Below are 24,990 nucleotides of genomic sequence, written 5' to 3'. Positions count from 1 at the left end.
AGCTTGTCACGGTCTTTCAGTGTGTCAACATGCCAGATTTCATCTTTTTTTGTATATCGGGAAATCATAAGTGAGGAATTAATACGGGTTTATGATTGAGAACTGCAGCAACGACATTGTCCTCGGTTCTGCTTTGACTAAGCCGAGAAAGTAGTGTGTTGAAAGAAACTCACAGTTTATTCCAAAACCTTATTGCATGTCCAAAATGTAAATACGTAGAAATGATACATTCTATTATGCTAATAGCCAAGTTTGTTTCCATTCTCTAAATGTCACCCTTTATCTCACTCACACACAACGCCTCTCAGTAAACACACACACACACACACACACACACACACACACACACGCATGCACGCTCACACACACACGCACACACACACGCACACGCACACACACACACAGGGCACACAGGAGAGACAGCGTCCAACCTCATGCCCCTCTACTTGTATTTTTCTCTGGCTGGTTATTTACTGTTCGGTGCCACTGTTCAGACAGTGGCTTTTGACACTGTCCAGTGATGCCCAGTGATGTCCAGTGATGTCCAGTGATGCCCAGTGATGTCCAGTGATGTCCAGTGATGCCCAGTGATGCCCAGTGATGTTCAGTGATGCCCAGTGATGCCCAGTGATGTCCAGTGATGCCCAGTGATGCCCAGTGATGTCCAGTGATGCCCAGTGATGTCCAGTGATGTCCAGTGATGCCCAGTGATGCCCAGTGATGCCCAGTGATGTCCAGTGATGCCCAGTGATGCCCAGTGATGTCCAGTGATGCCCAGTGATGCCAGTGATGTCCAGTGATGTCCAGTGATGCCCAGTGATGTCCAGTGATGCCCAGTGATGCCAGTGATGTCCAGTGATGCCCAGTGATGTCCAGTGATGCCCAGTGATGCCAGTGATGTCCAGTGATGCCCAGTGATGTCCAGTGATGCCCAGTGATGCCAGTGATGTCCAGTGATGCCCAGTGATGTCCAGTGATGCCCAGTGATGCCAGTGATGTCCAGTGATGTCCAGTGTTGTCCAGTGATGCCCAGTGATGCCCAGTGATGTCCAGTGATGCCCAGTGATGCCCAGCGATACCAGTGTTGCCCAGTGATGCCCAGTGATGCCGAGCGAAGCCTGTGTGCTCCCTCTAATAACAAGCCCTGCCAACACAGGAGAGCACCTCTGGCATCTTGGCACCCTCTGAGTGGGTCAGCCGCGCGGCGTCTCTGTGCCAGGGTTATACCAGTGTAGTTACCCAGCGCCCTCTCTGTCTGCTGCCTGCTCTCGCCCTCTCCAAGGCCAGGCCAGGCAGCAGCTCATTGGGTCTGAGAGCACTGACGTTCTGATGTTGTGAGTGGGACTTGGACTCAGTTCTCCTCCTGAGGGAGGTATTACATTTTTACGACACAAGGTTAGGAGCCCGATTCGGTTCAGGGGCTTAAATTATGTTTTGTAGCACCTCACAGTAATAGTAAAATGGAGGGTTTTGTGGACAGAGCACAGGAGTGCAGGGGACTGTTGGTCCCTGCCTTGTATGCTGGATGGAAATGAAAAGGAGTTTGAATTAAAACGAGAGGAAAATTAAATGATTAGAATAAAGGAAATATAATTATAACACAGTCTTTCTTTCTTTCTTTTTTTCTTTTTCTTTTTTTAAAGCAGTTAGGCAGAGTTGACTCGAAAATCAAATGTCTGTCATTCTCCATATCCTGGACTTTAACTTTAGTTGATCCAGCAAGTCACCTTGTATGTCCTTAACCTGCTTACGTTGCAGCTTATAGTAGCCACTAGCCGGCATTTTACACTTTCAATTCAAACAGACGCAGTCCAGTTTTCTATGACAAAAAATCTAAAACCGATCATCAAAATGCTGTTCACATGCCTCCAAAACGTCTCGTGAAGTTACTGCAACTTACTATTCTCTGTGGATGTCCCATTTTGACATGGCTTACAACAAATACATGTGTCATATCAGAGGATTAATTAATCAATTAATTAATTACATATTTCAATTAGCTTACCTCCCACAGTGATAACTACTTAATTACGTTAACAGTCATTTGGCCTGTCTTGAGTGTCAGGCCAGCCCACTTTGCTGGTGGAAGAGATATTGCTATTCAATTGTATTCTTCTTTTTTTTCTGAGTGGGGCAGTCCCACTTATATTTTTCATTGTATTTGACAGATATAGTGAAGACAGACAGGAAAGTAAGTAGAAGAAGGGAGAGAGGGCATGTCAGCAGGGCATGGGCCGGATTCGAACCCATGCCGACATGGGCATATGTGTGCACTGTAGACCGCAGGCCACTAGACTACATATGCTAGACCTATGCTATGATAGACCTATGCTATGCTAGAACTATGCTATGATAGACCTATGCTACGATAGTCCTATGCTATGCTATGCTATGCTATGATAGTCCTATGCTATGATAGACCTATGCTATGCTAGACCTATGCTATGATAGATCTATGCTATGATAGACCTATGCTATGCTATGCTATGATAGACCTATGCTATGCTATGATAGATCTATGCTATGATAGACCTATGCTATGCTAGACCTATGCTATGCTAGACCTATGCTATGCTAGAACTATGCTAGGATAGACCTATGCTATGCTATGCTATGAAAGACCTATGCTATGCTAGACCTATGCTATGCTATGCTATGATAGACCTATGCTATGCTAGACCTATTCTATGCTAGACCTATGCTATGCTAGAACTATGCTATGATAGACCTATGCTAGACCTATGCTATGCTAGAACTATGCTATGATAGACCTATGCTAGAACTATGCTATGATAGACCTATGCTAGAACTATGCTATGATAGACCTATGCTAGAACTATGCTATGAAAGACCTTGCTATGCACTCTATAGGCCTGTCTGTCTCTGTCACACCATGCTGCTGTCATAAGTGTCCAACCCAAAATGGTCCTGGTGACTTCAATATCACAGTCACAATGTTAAATGTTGGTCTATTCCACAGTTTAACTATTGACGGTGAGCTAGAACCAGTAGAACCACTTCACTGCTCAAACCTCCAGAACTTCACTTTAGGCTGCTCCCAGTACTCAATGAAATGGCCATGTGGCCAACTTGATTTATGAAATGACAAAAGGGCACAGATATTAAAATCCAGTCTGTTATGGACATTGTGTTCTCTGTTCAACACACGCACGTTATGTTGTTGTGTCATCGGTGCACAGTGTCCCCGTGCCCCGTGGCTGGGTACGTATCCAGGGTGTTTATACGCACCATCGCAGCAGTTGAAATACATAAATTAAAAGTCGTTTATGATTGAATAGTTGGCTATTTAGACGACGACAGGCGCTTGTGGAAAACTCTGATTGATGGTGTTTTAAATAGCCAAACCGCTCAGGTGGCTTCGGTTCATGTCTTCAATATGGAGCGGGACCCGATTTCGAAAAAATGACGATGAGATAAACACCACCTGGCAAAAAGGGAACCTGGCAGGCCTAAAACCACCTGGCGACAAACCGTGATGGATGAGCTGGCTAAGATCAGTCTCTCACCAAGCAAGGCGCTAAAGGTATCCAAGACATGGCTGGAGCTCGCTGCGGCCATGAAGAGAAGAGTCACAGTACAATATGTTTTGGGGATACTTTAAGGCCATTCCAGAGGTAGGCCTATGCAGTATATAAACTCCTCATTTTTTCCTTATTACTGTGGGAGGGTGCAATCATCCAATCCACCAAGGAACTCAAAACGAGAGTGAATACCAACAGAAGAATACTGAAGGGGATTTTTGGCACATTTTTGGGGGGCCGCTACCACACGTCTAGCTGTGTTGCTCATTCCACAAATGCATGAACCATACAAGTTGTACCTTGTTGTAAAGGTGACTAATCAGGCCTTCCAACGATATCAAATACAATACCAATTGGTATTGTTAAAGGGGAGGAATAATCAAACCGAAATAACATTTCCAAACTTTTTTTTAGGAGTTTATTATTTGAAATGACTGGGGAAATGATGTTTGACTGTGGTTTCAATGAAAATACTGCTATTTAAACGTTGACCATGTTGGGCGTGAAGCCTATAAAGCATGTTCAATTGTAGCCTAATGAAGTAACGATGAAGTAACTTGCGCTTCTGTCTTTCCTAAAACACTGGCCCTTTAAGACCTCAGTCAGACCTCAGGACAGCCAGTCTGTCTGTCATGTGTTGAACAGCACTAAACACGGATAGTTGAGCTACAAAATATGAAATTTGTACTTTTTCATTTTGTTAATCAGTTCTCGCCTTTGAAAGTATTCAGACCCCTTCACTTTCTCCACATGTTATTGTGTTATACACAACATTTTAAATGGATTGAATTAAAAGAATTTGCCATCAATCCACACACAATACCCCAAAATCACAAAGCGGAAACACGCTTTTAGAATTTTCTTTAGAAAGGCAACTGTTCCACAGGCCATCACTGAATTATCGCAGTCTTGAAATGAAATGCTCAGTTCTCCCTCAGAGTCTCTATCCTTGAGTAACCTCAACATAATGTGTCATATAAGGCCCAAAGTCACTCTCTGGGCAGTTACAAAGGCCCTATGCCAAGGTATAATTCAGTCATTATGGCTGCAACAAGCCTCTTACTATACAGCAAAGTGCCATTCTGTGTCTGAAGCTTGGCTCTGACATTGGCACGGGCAAATAATGGCTACACTTACTGGACGGGACTCAGTTCAAGGATAGCGTAGATCTGTATGTTTAATTGATTAATACCATCTCCTCAGCCAACACTTCAGCCAGCTCTACCAGGAAGCCTGCCCTGCTGATTAGAGACACTTGTCTCTAGGCCCTGTGTTAGAAAGAAGATATTAAAATGTAATCTCATTTAATGAGTTTCGATATTCTGCTTAAAAAACACTGCAGAAGCTGTAAAGGTTACTCTAGAATAGACGTGAGCCAGACACACTACCTGTAAAGGTAACTCTAGAATAGACGTGAGCCAGACACACTACCTGTAAAGGTAACTCTAGAATAGACGTGAGCCAGATACACTACCTCAAAAGCTAAATGCCAGCAGCATTTAGGGGTAAAATAACAACTTATCTGCTCATCTCTAATGTTGCCCTTTCCACAATGCCCATTGAGTGTAAATACCAACGTTGTTTGTTCATGACATGCCGCAATTCAAAGGTTTTTGAAACTCTCTAAGACGACCGATTTGCCCTTCAGCTACATGTTTCCCTGGTGAACATGTATTTAATTATGAGTTTCGATTAGCAGGTTTAGAAGGTGGAAACAATGATCCTAGCTACCAAGCTACCTAGCTACCAAGCTTGTGGTGGCCCACGAGTGGCCCCTCGTCACTCCACCGGTGGCACATTGCCATCCCCTCCTCTCTTATGCTGCCCTCTTCCTGCCTTTTCGGTAATGTTCCACTTTAAAGTCTTTTCTGGAATGATTAGGTAACACAATCTTTGCTTGCATTGCATCACAAATTAGACCTACACTGCTCTCACCAAAAAAATAAAAGTTTCTTGTTCTTAAACTTCAAGAACAAGAACAACGTTTTATGAAACAATGAAGAAGACAAAAAGAGAGCCAATTAGGAAGCAGTCCAGAGAGAGAGAATCCTACAGTGCTGATACCGTGGAGGAGCATGGCCAGTGCTCCCTGCAGAGAGAACATGGTGCAGGGAGGCTAATTTGAGAAGCCCATTGAAATTCAATGAGGCTCTGTCTACCTGGGCAGTATAGGATGAACATTGTTAAAGAATCACATTTTCTTGGAAAAGTAAGGGAAATGTGTAATACAGTTGAATATGTTAGGTAGTAGCAAACATATATGTGGAATAACTAAAACCACTGCAAAATAAAAACATCACACTCAAGAAAACATTACATCAAATATTACATCATAAAAAATAAAATAAAGATTTTTTGGGGGCTCTATGTGGTCAGTGGTCACATGATTGGTTATCTATCAGCCATGATTTCATTTTGGATTTGAAGCCTGTCAGAGTGGAACAGTGTTTGATAGAGCTGGGTATTAAGTTCCAGAAATGTACAGCTGTGATGGAAAAAGCCGAACAACCGAACTCAGTGGACCTATCCGCTTGTTAAGTCGTGACGTGTTTCCGGGTCCAACGTTGGCTCAGGCGCTGTCTTCGAAATGCTGAAATAATAATAATAATTAATTATATTTATATAGCGCTTTTCCGAGGCTCAAATACCCTGACAATATGGAGAAAACGGGAAAGTGATGTGTCCCTTGTTGTATGAATAGATCCGAGTCTAAAAAACGATTAAACTGTCATTCTACCGCTGTAGTTCACAGGTACTCTGGTGCGGGGAATTTCTGGTTTGGACTCGGAAATGGCTAAACGTCACTTTTGACGTCAGACTTAACAAGCGGATACTGCACCACCACCGCCAGTTATATCTATATGTGAAGTTATATCTATATGTGAAGTTATATCTATATGTGAAGTTATATCTTTAAGTGAAGTTATATCTATATGTGAAGTTATATCTATATGTGAAGTTATATCTATATGTGAAGTTATATCTATATGTGAAGTTATATCTATAAGTGAAGTTATATCTATAAGTGAAGTTATATCTATAAGTGAAGTTATATCTATATGTGAAGTTATAAGTGAAGTTATATCTATAAGTGAAGTTATATCTATAAGTGAAGTTATATCTATAAGTGAAGTTATATCTATATGTGAAGTTATATCTATATGTGAAGTTATAAGTGAAGTTATATCTATAAGTGAAGTTATATCTATGGATTCTTAATAGGACTGGTTGTTAAAATCCCTAAATATTCAGCACAACAATTGAGTGGAGTTGGAGATTTCCTCTTGGGTGGAGTGGAATTTGGCAATGATCACGTGGTGCCACCAGTACGACACATCTTCAGTTGTGGTCCCCGACCTCATTGGGTGTTTCGGCCAGTTATCACAAGACACCCTCTGCCGAGGTTGGCACGGTGTCGCACGGTGGCACCACGTGGTCATTTGGGAGCCCATGTTGGGTCCCTACGTTTCAGCCACAGCCAGTGACTGCTCCGTTCTGCTGCAGTGGACAGTTCTCTGATTGCCTTCCGTTGGGCCTGTCCTCTGATCCCTACTGCCCTCAGGAGCCTTGTGGTGGAGCTGGCTACAAAGCCTCTGCAGCCCACCTCCACTGGCCACACCTTCACGTTCCAGCCCCGCCCCTCTGCTTCGACTGCTAAGTTGGCATACCGCAGCCTCTTCCGTTCGAATGCCTCATCGATGGCCTCCTCCCATGGGACCGTCAGTTCTACAATGAAGACACGCCGGCAGGACTTGGACCAGAGGACTAGGTCTGGGCGCAGGTTGGTCGCTGCAATTTCGGGTGGGAAGGTGAGCCTCTGGCTGAGGTCTACCCGCATTTCCCAATCCCGGGCTGCGTTCAGTGGGCCTGAGTCTGGAGGTGATGGCTTGGTCCGCTGTTTCTCCCCTTCCCGGATGAAGGTTGTTTTCCGTGGAAAGGTAGTCTGGGCATTTAGAGGCATGGCGTTGGTGGTTACCCTCTTGTGCTCAAGTTCGGCAGCCAAGCACTTTAGCACTTGGTTGTGGCGCCAGGTGTATCTTCCTTGAGTTAGACTGGTCTTGCAACCCACCAAGATGTGTTTGAGGGTTGCTGGGGCTGCACACTGGAGACAGGCTGGGTCCTCTCCATACCAGAGATGTAGGTTGGTAGGAGAGGGCAGGACATCATATGTGGCTCTGATGATGAAACTTAGCCTATTAGACTCCATGCTCCACAGCTCGTTCCACGTGATTTTCCTCCTCTCCACGCTCTCCCACTTCATCCAGCGGCCTTGCTGGGCTTGGGAGACTGCCTTGGCGCACCTGGCTGCTTCCTCCTGGTGGCGCACCTCCTCAACCACCATCTTCCGCCGTTCGGTTGGAGTAGCCTTTTGCCATGTGGGTGTTGTTGTTTCCAAGCCAAGGCCCCCTCTGCCATGTTGGACATGCCCCACTATATCCCGGTGTCTGAGGGCGGTCTTTGCCACCGCAACTGCTGCAGATGGCTTCCATTTCCTCCCCGTTGCTAGGATTGGAGCAGCAGTTGGAGCAGCAGTTATATCTATATGTGAAGTTATATCTATAAGTGAAGTTATATCTATAAGTGAAGTTATATCTATAAGTGAAGTTATATCTATATGTGAAGTTATATCTATATGTGAAGTTATAAGTGAAGTTATATCTATAAGTGAAGTTATATCTATAAGTGAAGTTATATCTATAAGTGAAGTTAAACAAGATGGGCTGCTTGCAACATACAGTACATGCTTTGCCGTAACTTCCTCAGTGGATGACCACAGCAGTGTGTTCTGAAAAAGTTGAAGCGTAAACTCACTTGCAATGTCAAGTTGCCATGGTTAATGCGGCTTTAATTTGATTCACCTGAGCAGTAGCAGTGCTTAAGGTTTAATCTCTTCTGCTGCATACAATAACTATTCAGAGTGCTATCACGTTATACTTACTAATTCAAGGTTTAAGCTATGTGCCGACAGAGTGGAGTACAATCTTTACGGGTGATACGTTGTTTTGCTGAGGAAAATCAAAAGAGTACATGCTTTATATTACATGAATATGCTATTGAATATTTCCACATCAGTGCTAATATTGGGCAACATGATTTGTTATTTAAGCTATGTGATATTTTAATTTGTATTGACTAATGATCAATGTGTAGCTGAATATATAATGGCATTGTTTTTGCAATAAATGTAGGTCACACATGTAACCTCGGGTCTCTGAATCAGAGGAGGGTGACCCCTCACCTTGTTGCCTCTCATGCTGAGATTGTGAACAATGGGGGCAGAATAAATGAGCGTGCTGTGCATGAGACCTTCCAGGCTGGGCAGTAGGCAGGGATACGTGCCTGCCAGCGCTCTAAGCCTGTACAGGCGTGATTGAATAAGGTTCCAGCAGATATGTACACAGACGCCGTGTGTCCTAGTGAGTCCCCTCCCTCGTTGAGTACACACAATGTCCTTCATACTTTCACCCGTACCTGGGTTCAGTAGGACTCTGACACCCTCCGGCCGTACCTGGGTTCAGTAGGACTCTGACACCCTGCGGTCTGTTTGTCTGAAATCTGAATTGTTGCCATGCACTTATAAGCCTACACACCATCTCCGCTGTGAGAAATGCAGTGATTATGGGGTGTTCTGATAGGGGATCACAGGTCTACAGTAGGCTACAGTTCCAACTCGTCATCTGGGAAACTACAAAAAACAGCTGTTATGAGGAGATGTGTGAGAGCCACGTTGTTCAGTATTTCCCAAACCTACTCCTACAGTATATTCCCTCAATACATCTTGTTTAATGGGTTTAGAAACGTGTATTAAGCCGAATCATCTTCTTATTTTATAAGAACTGACAAAGAAAACCTGGCAAAAATCAACATTTGAATTAATTATTTGCTAACCATTCCTGTCCTTGTTTGAACTAACTGGTTACGCCAAGTTAAAACATCTGAATTGCCAAGTGGCCCCGGCTAATGTTCTACACCTTTATTAGGCTACAGCACAATTCCATTTCCAACTTGCATCAAAGTGAAAGGGGGAATTTTTTTTAGATGTGTGCATACTGTATATGGTATGCAGGCTGTAGACTTTGCATGAAACAGTTTTGGGGTAAATGACAAGCGTTGATCCTTCCACACACAAACTAGATCAACTCGAGCCCGCATTGCCAGTGGAAAACGTTGTTACCATGGCATTGGTTTATATCTGGCCCGTTCGCTAAACGTATAGAGGAAGTTTCAGCACTGGCACTGCCAGCAGTGTGGTTGGTGAGGCAGCCTGATTATTGGCCATCAGGACAAGACCACCATAGGAATACCAATGACGCTAAGACACCAAAAGGACATTAAGCAGAGCAATGACATGTCTCATGCGGTTATGGAAAAGCACATCAACGCAAGCACAAGCATATGCATGTGTGCACAGGCACACACACACACACACGCATTGGGTACAGATTCTCACTCACGTACGCTCTCTCTCTCACACACACACACACACACACACACACACACACACACACACACGCACGCACGTGTGTACAGATTCTCACTCACGTTCACTCTCTCTCTCTCTCTCTCTCTCTCACACACACACACATAAATACACACGCACGTGTGTACAGATTCTCACTCACGTTCACTCTCTCTCTCTCTCTCTCTCACACACACACACACACACACACGCACGTGTGTACAGATTCTCACTCATGTACCCTCTCTCTCACACACACATACACACACACACACACACACACACACACACACACACGCACGCACGAGTGTACAGATTCTCACTCACGTTCACTCTCTCTCTCTCTCTCTCACACACACACACACACACACACACGTGTGTACAGATTCTCACTCATGTACGCTCTCTCTCTCACTTACACACACACACACACACACACACGCACGTGTGTACAGATTCTCACTCACGTACGCTCTCTCTCTCTCACACACACACACACACACGCACGCACGTGTGTACAGATTCTCACTCACGTACACTCTCTCTCTCACATACACACACACACACACACACACACGCAGCCCTCCACCCAACAAATAAGGTGTCCCATGATGCTCCTATCCTCTCCATGATAACGTACCGATGACAAACCGAAACAACAGGAAGTCACATCGCACGCTGAGCGACCTTCTTCCTGTGCAATAGTCAGATTGAGTGCATTTTAATTGGCTTCCCCATTCGACGAAGACGCCACATTACTACTGTTTTGAGTAGTTATGTGTTATGCGTTATGTGTTAAAGATAATTAAGGATTGTGAATGCAGAGAGGGGGGTTGTAGATATTATAGTAGTGTGCCCTTCTCCACTGTGTCCAGCCATACGACAATCCTAATCCAAACTGTGAATACACAGGGTATAGATGGGTGTGTTCTCTGTGTGTGTGGAGGGGGTCTGTTAGGAGCTGGTCAGTGTGGCTGTGTTCTCTGTGTGTGTGGAGGGGATCTGTTAGGAGCTGGTCAGGGGGGGAGGGGGCTTCATTCAGCTTCATTCACTTTGTTCAATACAGGAACTGTTCAGCGCCCTCTGCTCACCTTACACACTCACACTCACACACACACACACACACACACACACACACACACACACACACACACACACACACACACACACACACACACACACACACACACACACACACTAATCCAAAACCCTAGAGCCACAGGACAGCCAGTGACCCAGGAAGGAGTTCCTTCAAAGTCAGATGATGTCATACTTTGGAAGAAAACTAGCTGAGGCAAAGACATGTTTATTTTTTGTTCTCAAGCTCATACTTCTTTTTAAAAAATCAACTTCACCATGCACTACAATTGAATAAACACTGTTTGGGATTCAAACCCACAACCTTTTGGTGTGTAGCCCATCATTCTGCAGCCCATTCAGTCCACTGCTGAAACACAAGAGACATAACAGGGTTCAGATTGAGAGAGAAATTGGAAACTTGAAATACTTTCCTTGAGGTTGAACATTTGTAAGAAGACATTCTTTTTTTGTAATAGCCTTTTTAGCCTGGTCTGAAATGTAAAAAAACAACAACAACCATCTTTTACTACTTTGTTTTTAAATCTATTTTTAAATCAGAATAGATTCTTTTTTTTGTATGTGCCTAAGTATTCATTTGATTAGGAAGTTCACATTATATCAATAATAACGTAACGTTGTGTTGACATAAATATGCAACATTTGAAAAACTTTTCAATGGTGAGATGGTCTGATGCTGATGAAAGATAATGTTCATTTTCAACCCATGTGCAATCATCCGTTAGATGATTCAAAGCGTCAAATGACAACCTTGAGTTGAAAAATAACCATTGTATAACAACGTCTAATAAACTGTTAATCCCAACCAGCATGTGACTAACCAACAACCATCAACAATGTCACTCAAACAAAATCTACAGAGCTCCAGTGTTTGCATTTTGACGTTTAAAACAACAACAATGTGACACAGTCTGGTCAATTGGACCGCAAGTCGGCAACCAATCAAAATGTTTGGACTTTTATTTTAAAACACAGGAATACATTTCAACGTTGTTGAGAATCACAACACAAACTCGCTAGTCAAGCCAAAATACTGCGGCGCAATGTGATTGGGTGAGTAATCCCCACTGCTACCTTGTTAACTAGAACACTACTTTACATTGTCAGCAGGCTCACAAAACAAGCTGGGTTAGTTGACTAGCGAGTGTGTCATTGAAACGCTGAAATGTATTCACATTTTTCAGAAAGAAAAGTCTGAACATTAAATCGGATGCCGACTTGCGGACCAATTGACCAGACCGTGTCACCAATACTCTCACAACCGTTAAAGCACGACATCAGTCCGGTTCCTTTTTGACTGTTGCACAACTGTGACACAACATAAAATCCTGGGGTAGCTAATGCTAATGCTAATGCTAATGCTAATCTTAATGTTCTGCCTCTTATTTGAATTGAAGTTCGACGAAATGATTAATACCGTTAGTTAATTCAATTCAATCTGTTCTATCTTATCCTACTTCTAGAAAGGTGAATAGGCAGTACTGGGGTGCCATCTCAAGTATTTGAACATGCGTCTGTCGTGGTCGCGACTGCTCAGCTGGGCACGGACGTGACAACTCCGTCCCAACATGTGAGCGGCCATCTGTCAACAGTGGGCCTTGAAGGGCAGGTGTCCAACGGACATGAGGCCGCTAGGAATTATGGGAACAGGGAGACGGTGGCGTGTGTATGCATCCGTGTATCCATGTATGTTTGTGTGTGAGTGTGTGAGTGTGTGAGTGTGTGAGTGTGTGATTGTGTGTGTGCGTGCCAGCAGACATGCCTGCAGCAGCCCCAGTTTCATCCTGTGTGGATGCCTCTATGCCAAGCTAGTGAACTGCACGGCTACATGCGTCGTGACATGCGTCCGGTCGCTGTAAGTGACATGAATAGTCATGAGCCGTATTTGCATTCGCAGCCAAGCATTTGTTATTAGTTTTTATTCAGACTTGTTATTAATAGTTTTACTCTCGTCTTTGCATGAGGGAACGCACATTGAAGCAGGTCATAATTGCCACACACACACACACACTCGCACACACACACACACACGCCTACACACGCCTACACACACACACACACACACACACACACACACACACCTACACCTACACACCCCTACACACACACACACACACACAGCTACACACACACGCACACACACACACACACAGCTACACACACACACCTACACGCCCCTACACACACACACACACACACACACCTACACACCCCTACACGCACACACACACACACACACACACACACACAGCTACACACACACACACACAGCTGGATCCCTGTATATAGGGTTGCCTCGGCTACATGGTGGATGGATGGGAGCCGCACACGAGGCGCGACCATAAAAGGACATGTTGACACTGACACACAGCCGCAGCAGTGTTGTGTTAGTCAGGGGGCTGCCAGGCCGTTGGACTGAGGCTGTGCAGGCAGGCAGCAACCCAGTCCTCCCGCCGCGTGGCCAAGCTGCCCTGCCAGGGAGAAGGAGGCCAAGCCCAGTGTGCCGGTCGGCAGAGGTGGAATGGTAAAATGGTAAACGGTAAATGGACCGCACTTATATAGCCGCCTTTATCCAAAGCGCTTTACAACGGCCTTTCCTTCACCCATTCACACACACACACCAAAGGCGGCAAGCTGCCATGCAAGGCGCCGGCCGGCCCCGCTCACTGGGAGCAGTTTGGGGTTCAGTGTCTTGCCCACGGACACTTCGACATGTGGTCTAGCCGGGGCTCGAACCGCCGATCTGCCGACCTTGCGATCATTAGATGGCAGCTCTAACTCCTGCGCCACAGCCGCCCTGAGACCACTGTAGAGAAGCTGTGACTATCAGAGATAGTGATTTGTGTGTGTGTGCGTGTGTATGAGTGTGTGTGTGATTATATCATATGCAGTATATGCCAGTAAGGACACCTGTTCCTCTTTTTTATTTTGATTCGGCACCCTCCCCTCTCAGCAACCAACACAAACAAGATGAAGGGTTGTCCTGTTGAACAGCAAATCCACAGAGGCCCCCCCCCCTTAATGTTAGCACTATTTGGTCAAATGGCAATAAAAAATGGCTTCCTCAGTCTATCTCTTTCTCTCTCTCCCTACAGCTCGAGGGAGAGGACGAGCAGAAGCGCTTCGAGGAGGGGAATGCGCGCTACCTCCAGAACAAGACGAAGAGACAGGCGGAGAGGGAGCGTCAACAATGACATCACCTTTCCGCCACGGAGTCTGAGGTCCGGGAACGCAGTACCTGAAGTAGCAGCCTCCTACACATGAAGGAAACCTTCCGTCTCTTGATAATAAACAAACTCCCCCTCCAACTTAGATATGTCTGACTTGACAAAAATGTATCATGTCCTCTTTTCTACATTTACGTTTCAGCGCTTGCACAACCAAAGTGTCTCTCCCGTACTGTACGTATATGTGTATTTAAAAGAAAGAATGAAAAATCTTATTTTATCCTGATTTTAAAACGATTTGTATTTAATTAACAAGGCTATTGATGATCACATGGGGCAAACATGATGCTACGGTATGGAGTTGCACCGATGAATGAATAAACAAAGAACTCTATGAAGAGATACTGTACATGCTAGCATGATACTTGTGTGTATTGTCCTCTACTTGCTCACTGATGTCATAGGCTGAGGCTCGCCATGACGGAGGGGGTCCACTATCCACTATCTGTCTTTTCTGCATTCTGTCGTTCACATCGCCATCAGCCCTCAGCTGACTCCGATCTCTTCTCTCTCTCTCTCTCTCTCTCTCTCTCTCTCTCTCTCTCTCTCTCTCTCTCTCTCTCTCTCTCTCTCTCTCTCTCTCTCTCTCTCTCTCCGCCCCCTCCTCCTCCTCCTCCTCCTCCTCCTCCTCACTCTCTCTCTCTCTCTCTCTCTCGCCTACTCTCTCTCACCACCCTAACACTCTGGATATGACATCCCCCTCCCCTCTTTAGCCCCCCACCCTCCCTCCGGATCCTATCCTATCTATCTATCCTATCTATCTCCGGATTGATGAAGTGGTGGTATTCTCCTGGGGCCTGAGGTGTTGATTTGAGAGGGATGCAAATCTCTGAGAAATGGTTTAGGGGGTGCTGTGGAGCCCTCCACATCTGTCACTGCATAGTCATCTGTTAGAGAACGTACTGTATACACGTGTGTGTGTGTGTGTGTGTGTGTGTGTGTGTGTGTTTTCTAACACAGTGAACTGTTTGCCATGGTAAAGATTGGATAGAGATGTGACTGATAGAAGAATCAAATCAGTCAATGGCATTCAAATCATTTAGTCCAGTGACACAATTATTTGATCTGGTAACCTAATTGTGACTGTGAGGTTCAAATTTAGATGAGAAATGATTGATTATGTTCAGTCATGTTACAAGTCCCAGTAACAAGATACAAGTGAAATAGTACAACAACAGTACAGTTTTTGAGAGTAAAGGCCAATGCACACGGCGTGCGATTTTGTCGCACCGCTGAATTCGATTCCATTGTTTTGAATGAGACAATGCACACGGCACACATATTGTCGCACGACAACATTCGATTCTCAATTCACACCAATGAAGTCAGACCAGGCAGGCTGAGAATCTAATGTTGTCGTGCGACAAAATCGCTGTAAGAGTAAGAGTTCTTAGACTGCCATGGCATTCTTTATGTAGAGTGACTGGATTGCTAGTAACTAGGCAGTAAATTGCTAGTAACTAGGTGTAAATTCTGCATGACAGAAGACAGGTGCCAATTAATTTGAGATTGAAACCCGAATTAATGTAAATGAAGGGAAATGAATATAATTTACGTAAATGGGAAAGTGTTCAATAAAAGAGCTCCATTTTAATATCCCATTATTTTACAGGCACAGCGTCACACAGGCAGAGATATGCAGTAATGTGTTGTTTGACTCTTGAAGGTTATACAGTCGCAAAATATGTGCTTTTCATTTTCTGAACGAAAATAGAATTAGGATCAAACTGCACCAGTGGGGGAAAATAATTCTATTTTTAGCCCTAGTGAAGTCCAGGCGCCTCGTGGGAGATGGATAGAGCAGGAAGAGGGAATACTAGGAGGGGGGGGGGGTGTGGATAATGTGTCTCAGATGGAAAGTCTTGGGAATGATCTGCAATAACATCACTCATATTGACAAATAATATATATACTCTATGTCCTACACCATAAAGACACAAGACCTTGAAGGAGATTTGATTTGTTTTCTTATGATTTACATGCTTGATTTAGCTTGCAGGGAGGGCTGAGTTAGCTGACTTTCCATTGGTTCAATTGTCCTAGAAAAACGTATATTGCAAATATTATTTTGACCCAGTTCTAAAAAAAAACACTGGTTTCTGTTCCCACAAAACAGAGTGGACTAGTATTTTCTTATCATTCATACACTGTACAACTTTGTGTTACTGAAACATGATGTGGTAACCAGGGGGACTTATTTAAACACACTTATGGCATGCATTTGTGCCTGTTTCAATGAATAAATTCTACAATTTACTAAACTAAACTAATATAGTAATTATCATCTAGGGCCTATTATGTCATTTTTATTGTCCTGTAAATAACAAAAGTAACACAATACAATAACTTATTTTGTGATGGCCGAAAAGTAAAATAATCATCATCCAAGAAAACAACAAAATAAAAAAATACACATAAAAAAAACACAATCTATATCACATAGTGATGTAACGAAGGCACTTCCTGCCTGGTACTTCTATTTGAAGGTGAAGTTCATAATCAGATATTATACAGCAAGCTGTCTCATAACTGTAGTCGTTCCATGCCGCGTGTCCCGCTGTGCCCACCGCTGCCCGTGGCGACTGACAAGGCTGTTTGGAAGATGAACGAGCTTCAATGGCGGGAGGAAAGCCATTAGAGCCATGGAGGAGGGGGAAACGACCCGATGAGGAGGAAAACAACCTCTCTGGTTTCATCACCGACCGACCTGTTTTGCATTGTCTGTCCTCCCGTTGTGCATGTGTGGGGAAAGTCACGATCAGTACTCATTCACTGACAAGGGCCCATACTGCCACTGACTAGAGCATGCACAGAACTGTATATCTCTCTTTCCCTCCTAGGACAGCAGAAGCATACATTTACGTTGAAGGCAAACATGAAACTATCTACGTACACTGTTATAATGCTGTAGCCAAGTCTGCTCATGACCTTACCCCATGGACATTAAATGAGAAAAACTGATGTTGTATTGACTTTTTTCGTTGGATCGTTGTATATTGATCATGATGAAAATGGTATGTTGCAGCAATGTCTAAATCAAAACACTGTATAAACATTGTATGTGGACTGTAAGGGGGGTTTTCTACATGTCATTATTTGACAGTCAAGTATAAGAGAGTCAAGTTCTTAGGCTTCGATGCCTGACATTGCAGCACAAGACAATAAGGCAGTAGGCATAATTCAAGATAAAAAGTGACAATAGTAGTGTCTGTGAGCTTAAAGTTTAGATAGCCCATATACATGGGGTGTGCTTGGGGATGATAGTCAGTCTACAATAGGATTGTTTATGAGCCTGATGGCCTGGGGGAAGTAGCTGTTGGTTAGCTTCTGAGTTTTGGCCCTGAGGCTCCGGATGAGGCTTCGCCTTCTGGACGGCATCGGTTCAAACAGACTGTGGTTGGGATGGCTGGGATCTTTGATGACACACCATTTGCTTGCTTCAGCAAGTCCAACTATTGTTCTTTGACATATTTATTATTTCTTTTCCACCGCTACTCCTGCAGTTTTTAAGATATTCACACCTATTCACTCCAATCCTTCTCTCGTCTATCTATCTAACTATCTATCCTCCAAGCTTATCTAATCTATCTATCTTGCTATATATCTATCTAACTATCTATCCTCCAAGCTTATCTAATCTATCTATCTTGCTATATATCTATCTAACTATCTATCCTCCAAGCTTATCTAATCTATCTATCTTGCTATATATCTATCTAACTATCTATCCTCCAAGCTTATCTAATATATCTATCTTGCTATATATATATATCTAACTATCTATCCTCCAAGCTTATCTAATCTATCTATCCTACCATCTGACTATCCTTTATCCATCTGTCCGCCCTACTCTCACTTTCTTTCCACTACCGAGGTCATTCTTTCTTCCTTTCACCAGTCACTACTGCTTCTATCTATCTATCTATCTATCTATCTATCTATCTATCTATCTATCTATCTATCTATCTATCTATCTATCTATCTATCTCTCTCTCTCTACCTATCTATCTATCTATCTATCTATCTATCTACCTATCTATCTACCTATCTATCTATCTATCTATCGATCTATCTACCTATCTATCTATCTATCTATCTACCTACATATCTATCTATCTATCTATCTATCTATCTTTTAAACTATCTTTAAACGTTTCCACTACTAAAATAAGACTTTGCAAGCCAATACTCAACCTATTGTTCTCTATATTAGTGGGCTTGCTCCAAATTGTTCCACCTCTACTGCTCCTGCTACAACGTTTACAGTTTTTCTCAGTCGCTTTGGTGCATTTCTCACATCACTATTAACATTTGCACCACAGTTAGTGCATTTCTCAGAACAATTAGTACAAACTGCAAAACCTAGGTGTTAACCTGCAAAAGCAAGTATTCATGTCAATGAAAGTGTCACTGTCATCAAAATGAAAAGTCCTGACACCATTGTTTATGAACAAGATAGTCAAATGGCTTTGTCATGTTTTCATTATGACAGTTCACTCTGTAAGTGTTTTCCAATGCAAAAAAGTCAGATCTTGGTGACACTACCTGAAAATGCTCAAGACAGTACTATACACTATTTGCACAGCCATTTGAAATGGGTTACACATTACTGTATTTAGTGAGGTAAATGAGTACAAGACACTGAATACGTATGTTTCACATTTTTACTGCATATGCTCTTTGCAATTCTAATTTGTACACAGCATTGTGCAAAAGAAAAATACAAACTTATTTACCACAAACATAAGAAACACCCTTTGGGTAGAGCTGTGCACAACTGTAAACAATATTGCAGTACATATTGGAACTGAATTGGAACATACAACATGCACAGTACTGTAAATCATTTATTGACATCCAGACGTTCCTGTCTGTCTGGCCACATATTTTCATCGACATCACAGCGAATATCATCCCTGACAATGCAGCGGGGAAAGTATCTCCTTGAGTGGCGAATCCACCCTCTGCAGGGCTGTGCTGTGATGTCATCACATGCTGCATCCATGGCCGCTAGCAAGGCCATTTGGGTATGTGGATGCCGGTCATATACTGTACCTTCCACCTCCAGGCAGAGAAAAACTCCTCTATTGGATTCAGGAATGGGGAGTAGGGAGGGAGATATTCCACCAGCATCCTTTTATGTGCTGCAAACCACTGTCTGACCAGATCTGAGTGGTGAAAACGCACATTATCCCATACAACAACATACTTGTTCAGATGGTCTCCATTTAGACCCCTCTCATTCTCAGGGATTATGTCCCTGTAAAGAATGTCTAAAAAAGTCAGCAGATGTTGTGTGTTATGGACCAAGACAGGGTATATGGGTGAGGACGCCGTTTTCTGAGATGGCTGCACACATTGTAATATTCCCTCCTTGTTGGCCTGGGACATCAATGGCTCTCTGTCCAATGCGATTTCTTCCACGCCTTCTACCTTTTGCCAGATTGAAATCCGCCTCATCAACGTATATGAATGTGTGCAGCGGTTCCCTGGCCTCCACCTCCAGTACATGCTTTATCCCAGAATAGAGAGAGAGAGAAAAAAACTATTACTGTAAAACTTTTCCTGTGTAACATAATGCATTTTGGACAACATATTGTACAGTATGAATTGTAATGTAAGTGTACTGCATGGCACTACACAAAGTAACCAGTTTACAGTACTGGACATTAGAGTATGCATAGAACACATAAATGTTTTACCTGTACATACTGGTGACGGATCTCCTTCACTCTGTCGCTGTTCCGTTCAAATGGCACATTGTACAATTGTTTCATGCGCATTTCATTTCTCCTGAGCACTCTGTCAATTGTAGCGATTGAAACAGATTCAATATTCCCAAAGATATTGTCATCCTCTATAACAACGCTTTGTATCTCTCTCAACCTTATGGCATTGTTTGCAATCACCATTGCACAAATGGCTTCCTCTTGTTGTGGAGTAAAAAGGGGCCCTTTTCCACCTCTGCAAGGTTGTCTTGCCTTGTCTTGTCTATGTGGTGCAGAGTAAAATGACAGTAATGTACAGTAAACATGAGATATACTGCTTTAACCCATATTACTGTAGTGTACAATAACAGTGCTTCCCACTTGTAAAATGCTGCAGTACAGTATCATACTGTAAATATGGCAAATCTTTACTGTAACACTACTTTACACTACAGTACAGTAAATCTGTGCTGCAGTAAAGCTGTAAGTCTAAATGTAAAATGTAAAAAGTGACAAGTTCTTGTCCCACTGTAAGCTTCATGTATGACACAATGACAGTAGTGCAGTGCAGATTTAGTGCTGAATTACTGTCCAATATACACACCTGTTCTCCTGACAAAATGCTTGAATAATTGAATTTACAGTGGTTCTCCCAACATTTGGCTGCACCCTTCGGCCAGCCTCAGCCATTGTGAGGCCGTGATTGACAACATGGTCCACAATTGTAGCCCTAATTTCATCAGGAATCTGCCTATGTACTTGGCCTCTTCTTCCTCTTCCCCTGTTTTGTCCCCTCCCCGCATCCTCGCCCCTCTTCCACGATGCTGACCTTCTATTTCTGTGTCACAGTATTGTCAAAATGGTACACACTATGTCCTGCTCGGTTCATATATGTGACAACTGACAATGAAAAGGGCTACCTGTAGGCAAAATCATTTTTCTGTTTTTTACATGTGCTTAAACTACAGATTGTAAGCTTTCAAATGATGCATCATACATTGAAATCGGAAACAAATTGAAGATGCTTGCTTGCCAATTGAAGATGCTATGCTTGCCAATTGAGGGTTCATGGGATTCAGCTCTGAGTGACTGTGGAGAAGTGGCTTATCATTGCTTACAATTACATGTAATGCTTCACACACTCCTCACATCAGTGAAAGCTGAGGTTCACCTGAGAGAAATTGTTTTTTCAGGAAAAAATTAGAAAGAAATGTGTAACATTTGCTTGACAGATTTTGACAACTTGTTCAACAATTTTGTATGTAATGACTCAAGCAATGAAATGAGGACTATTAGTTTTATAGGGAATGACTATTCAGCATCCAAAAGTATAGTTAATTTTGACTGACATGACATAAGAAAATGATAATGTTATAAAACAGCAGAGAATTGTATGACAGCAATTGATGCATGTCCAAAAGCATTTGCAATTTGTTGGAAGGAATGAGGAACTGCTACTATGATGTGCACAAATGACTAATTGTGGAGGTTGAACTAACAGTTATGAGAATTTTCTGATTCTGATCAGAGAAATGCACCAAAGCAATTGAGAAAAACTGTAAACTATTCACCTTTTTGTAACTCCTGTCGTTTAACATGGTGGAATGTTGCTTTTGTTCAACATGACTCTTTTTTTAAAATATATATATATACTGTATATATTTTTTATTGGCGAACAAAGGCATACAAGTCAGGGACAAGAATATACAAATGACTTAATAAAAACTAAATGACCGTTTTATTTGGTGTTCGAACAGAGAACTAGAACACCTTTCTTTTTTCTTTTTTTTACCCCCTAAACACCCACCCAGCCCAAACTCTCAAGTGAGAGACAAAACAAGAACATTTTTACAAATAAATAAATAATAAACTTTAAAAAAACAAGCAGCAAAAACTAAATGTGTAAATTAAGTAAAATAAATATTGTAATAAATAAAGTTAAAAAAACACAGTAAATGAAATGAAATTAAACAGGGAGAAAAGTACAAAGAACAGATACACTGGGTGCTCACCTCAAACAATAAACAAATTAATCAATTGGGATCCAGAGAGGAAAGAGTATTTATATAAGAAATGATAGGTTGCCATCGTTTATAGAAATTCGCTATCGAGCCTCTTAATGAATATTTCACCTTTCTAGTGACATAAATTAGATCAAGTCGTTTAGCCAGGTCGTAGTAGAAGGTGGAGTTGGACTTTTCCACTGCAACAGAATACGTCTACGGGCTATGAGTGAGGAAAAGGCAACAACATCTGATTTTTTTGGGGTGAGACTGGCTGGTATACGGGGTACTCCAAAGATGGCTATCAAAGGACAGGGTTCTACTGTAACCTTGAGGGCATCGCTTAGTGTCTTAGAGAAACCAGACCAGAAATCTGCTAATTTTGGACAAGAAAAAAACACATGAGTGTGATCGGCCGGTGACGAGCCACACCTATCACAGGTATCACCTGTACCCGGAAACAACTTACTGAGCCTGGCTTTTGTAAAATGGATCCTATGTAGGACCTTAAATTGAATCAAACTTAGACGGGCACACAAAGTTGTTGAGTTGACCCTGATTAGGGCCTCCTCCCACCAATCATTATCTCGAGTCCAAGTTCCTCTTCCCATTTACCCCTAACCCTCGCAAGAGAGGCCACACGTGAGGATGATATAATGCCATATAAAACTGAGATCATACCACGTACCACAGGGAGAGAGAAGAGAGCACCTCAGAGACAAGAGAGCCCACTGGAAGCTGAGGGAAGGATGTGAAATGGGTGCGAGCATAATTACGGGCCTGAAAATATCGGAACAGATGAGAGTGGGGCAAATTATATTTAACACGGAGATCAGTGAAGGTGGCAAATGAGCCCTCTAAATATAAATCGTTGAAACAAACCAGGCCTCTCTCCTTCCACAAATTGAAAGCGGTATCTAACCTAGAGGGCAGAAACAAGTGGTTATTACTAATGGGGCTGCATGGGGTCGGGGCAGAAAGTTTGAAATGTTGCCTGAATTGTTTCCAAATGTTCAAGGAAGAGAGTAGAATTGGGTTACTAATGTATTTGGGACAACAGGAACGCAGAGGGGCACAAACCAACGCTGCCAGGGAGGATGGGCGGGAAGAACTGTCTTCCATTATGCACCAATCAAGGTTGGGCGAGTTACACCACGCATTCATTTTCTGAAGATTAGCCGCCCAATAATAAAACAAAAGGTTACGCAACGCAAGGCCTCCTTCCTGTTTACTTTTCTGCAGTATTTCTCTACGTGCTCTCGGGTTCTTACCAGCCCAAATAAACTCAGAGATTATCCTGTCCAAGTTTTTAAAAAAAGATTTTGGAAGGAATACAGGAAGACACTGGAAAAGAAACAAAAATCTGGGCAGAATGTTCATTTTGATAGAATTGATTCTACCCATCAGGGAAAGAGGAAGAGAGTTCAACATGACTCTTGAATAAAAACAGGATGAGACCTACAAAACACATTCATAGAATGATTTTTCATGTATGTATTCAATTTTAATAAGACATTGCAAGCCCACTGTTGTGAATCCCTCTTCGGCTCCGCTCGTTCCTGCCTCGTTGGCGCTCGTTGAGCCTCATCAGGCTCAAGTGGAGACAGCTGGACCTTCCACAGCAGGTGGCTATCATCTCAGGAAGAGGCAGCCCTATAAGAAGCCCCAGAAACCTTCCTCTGACGCTTGATTATATTGACCCCATGTGGTTAGTTGTTTGGCTCTCCCTTTGTCAAATTCTGGTTCTAGTAGTTTCACTTCCGAGTTTTGTTTATTTGTTATTTTGCTAACTCTAGTTGTTTTCTTTGTTTACCCTCGCTCCCCAAAGGAACCTGCCTCCCCTGCCTAGACCCCTGCCTGCCTATCGACTACGTCTCCTGCCTATGCCCCTGCCTGCCTGCCGACTACTCCTCCTGCCTATGCCCCTGCCTGCCTGCCGACTACTCCTCCTGCCTAAACCCCCCCCGTCTGCCTGCCGACATCCTCTCCTGCCTAACCCCCCCTGCCTGCCTGCCGACTACTCCTCCTGCCTAACCCCCTGCCTGCCTGCCGACTAATCCTCCTGCCTAAACCCCCCCCGTCTGCCTGCCGACATCCTCTCCTGCCTAACCCCCCCTGCCTGCCTGCCGACTATTCCCCCTCTCTGCTCGGGACTGGTTAGTACACGTACACATTTCAACACTTCACTCATCTACATATCTACACCACACTAGTTTTTGCACGCTAGTCACTCACACCCAGACACATAGAGTACAGTCCCACTCACACCTCATTTACATTTTCTAGTTCTCTGGCATCCACACATTCCCCCCACTTAGGCCCCGTTAGAGAAGGTTTATTATTTTTGTCCATTTTAATAAATCCTTTTATTGTTATTTTGCCTCTTGTGTCCGTCTGTTCTGGGGTTCTGCCACACTTGACTCTTTTTCTAGTGTTAACATAACACCCACAAAGTTTCGTCTGGAACTTTTTTTTTCATTTTAAAAAAATGTTTTCACTGTAACTCCTCCTACAATTTAAGTGAGACATACCAATCCAACTTTACCCAGAACACATTATTGGAATGATTGCACTCTTGGCTATATAACACATATCAGCTATACTGATTAACCTCTTCATTGTATTGGTCTATCAATTTATTTTTGGTAATTATATGATGTATTACATTAATAATTAATTACCTAAATGAACTGATGACATACATTAATTAGTGAATATGGCATACTGGTACATGTATTTACTTATGGTGGTGAGAACAAGATTTCCAAATCATTTTAAAAAAGGAGTAAAGATTCAAATGTATTGTTACCAGTGTGTTTAGTTGTGGTGTCTGCAGCCTGCTAATGCTGGCTGCACTCACAGAGGAGGTGGGGGGGGAGATGGGGGTGGTCCTGCGCCTGCGGAGCCAGTGGGCGGGACACCTTCTGTCGCTTTTTACTTCCAGGTCACCTA

General features: G+C 43.1%; 1 protein-coding gene across 2 annotated transcripts in view; it reads left to right on the top strand.

Moving 5' to 3' along the window:
• acot7 (acyl-CoA thioesterase 7) overlaps nt 1-14,679 on the top strand; it is a 116,350-nt gene extending 101,671 nt beyond the window's left edge. For both annotated transcript variants that reach the window (XM_080533910.1, XM_080533909.1), the window contains one exon: nt 14,196-14,679. In XM_080533910.1, coding sequence (XP_080390036.1) covers nt 14,196-14,294 — 99 coding nt within the window. In that variant the 3' untranslated portion in view covers nt 14,295-14,679. The remainder of the gene's footprint in view (nt 1-14,195) is intronic.
• Nucleotides 14,680-24,990: the final 10,311 nt, after the last annotated feature.

The sequence above is a fragment of the Nansenia antarctica genome (genome assembly GCF_963989245.1).
Source record: "Nansenia antarctica genome assembly, chromosome: 6".
NCBI classification, from domain to species: Eukaryota; Metazoa; Chordata; class Actinopteri; order Argentiniformes; family Microstomatidae; genus Nansenia; species Nansenia antarctica.
This window is presented reverse-complemented; position numbering and strand designations above follow the sequence as displayed.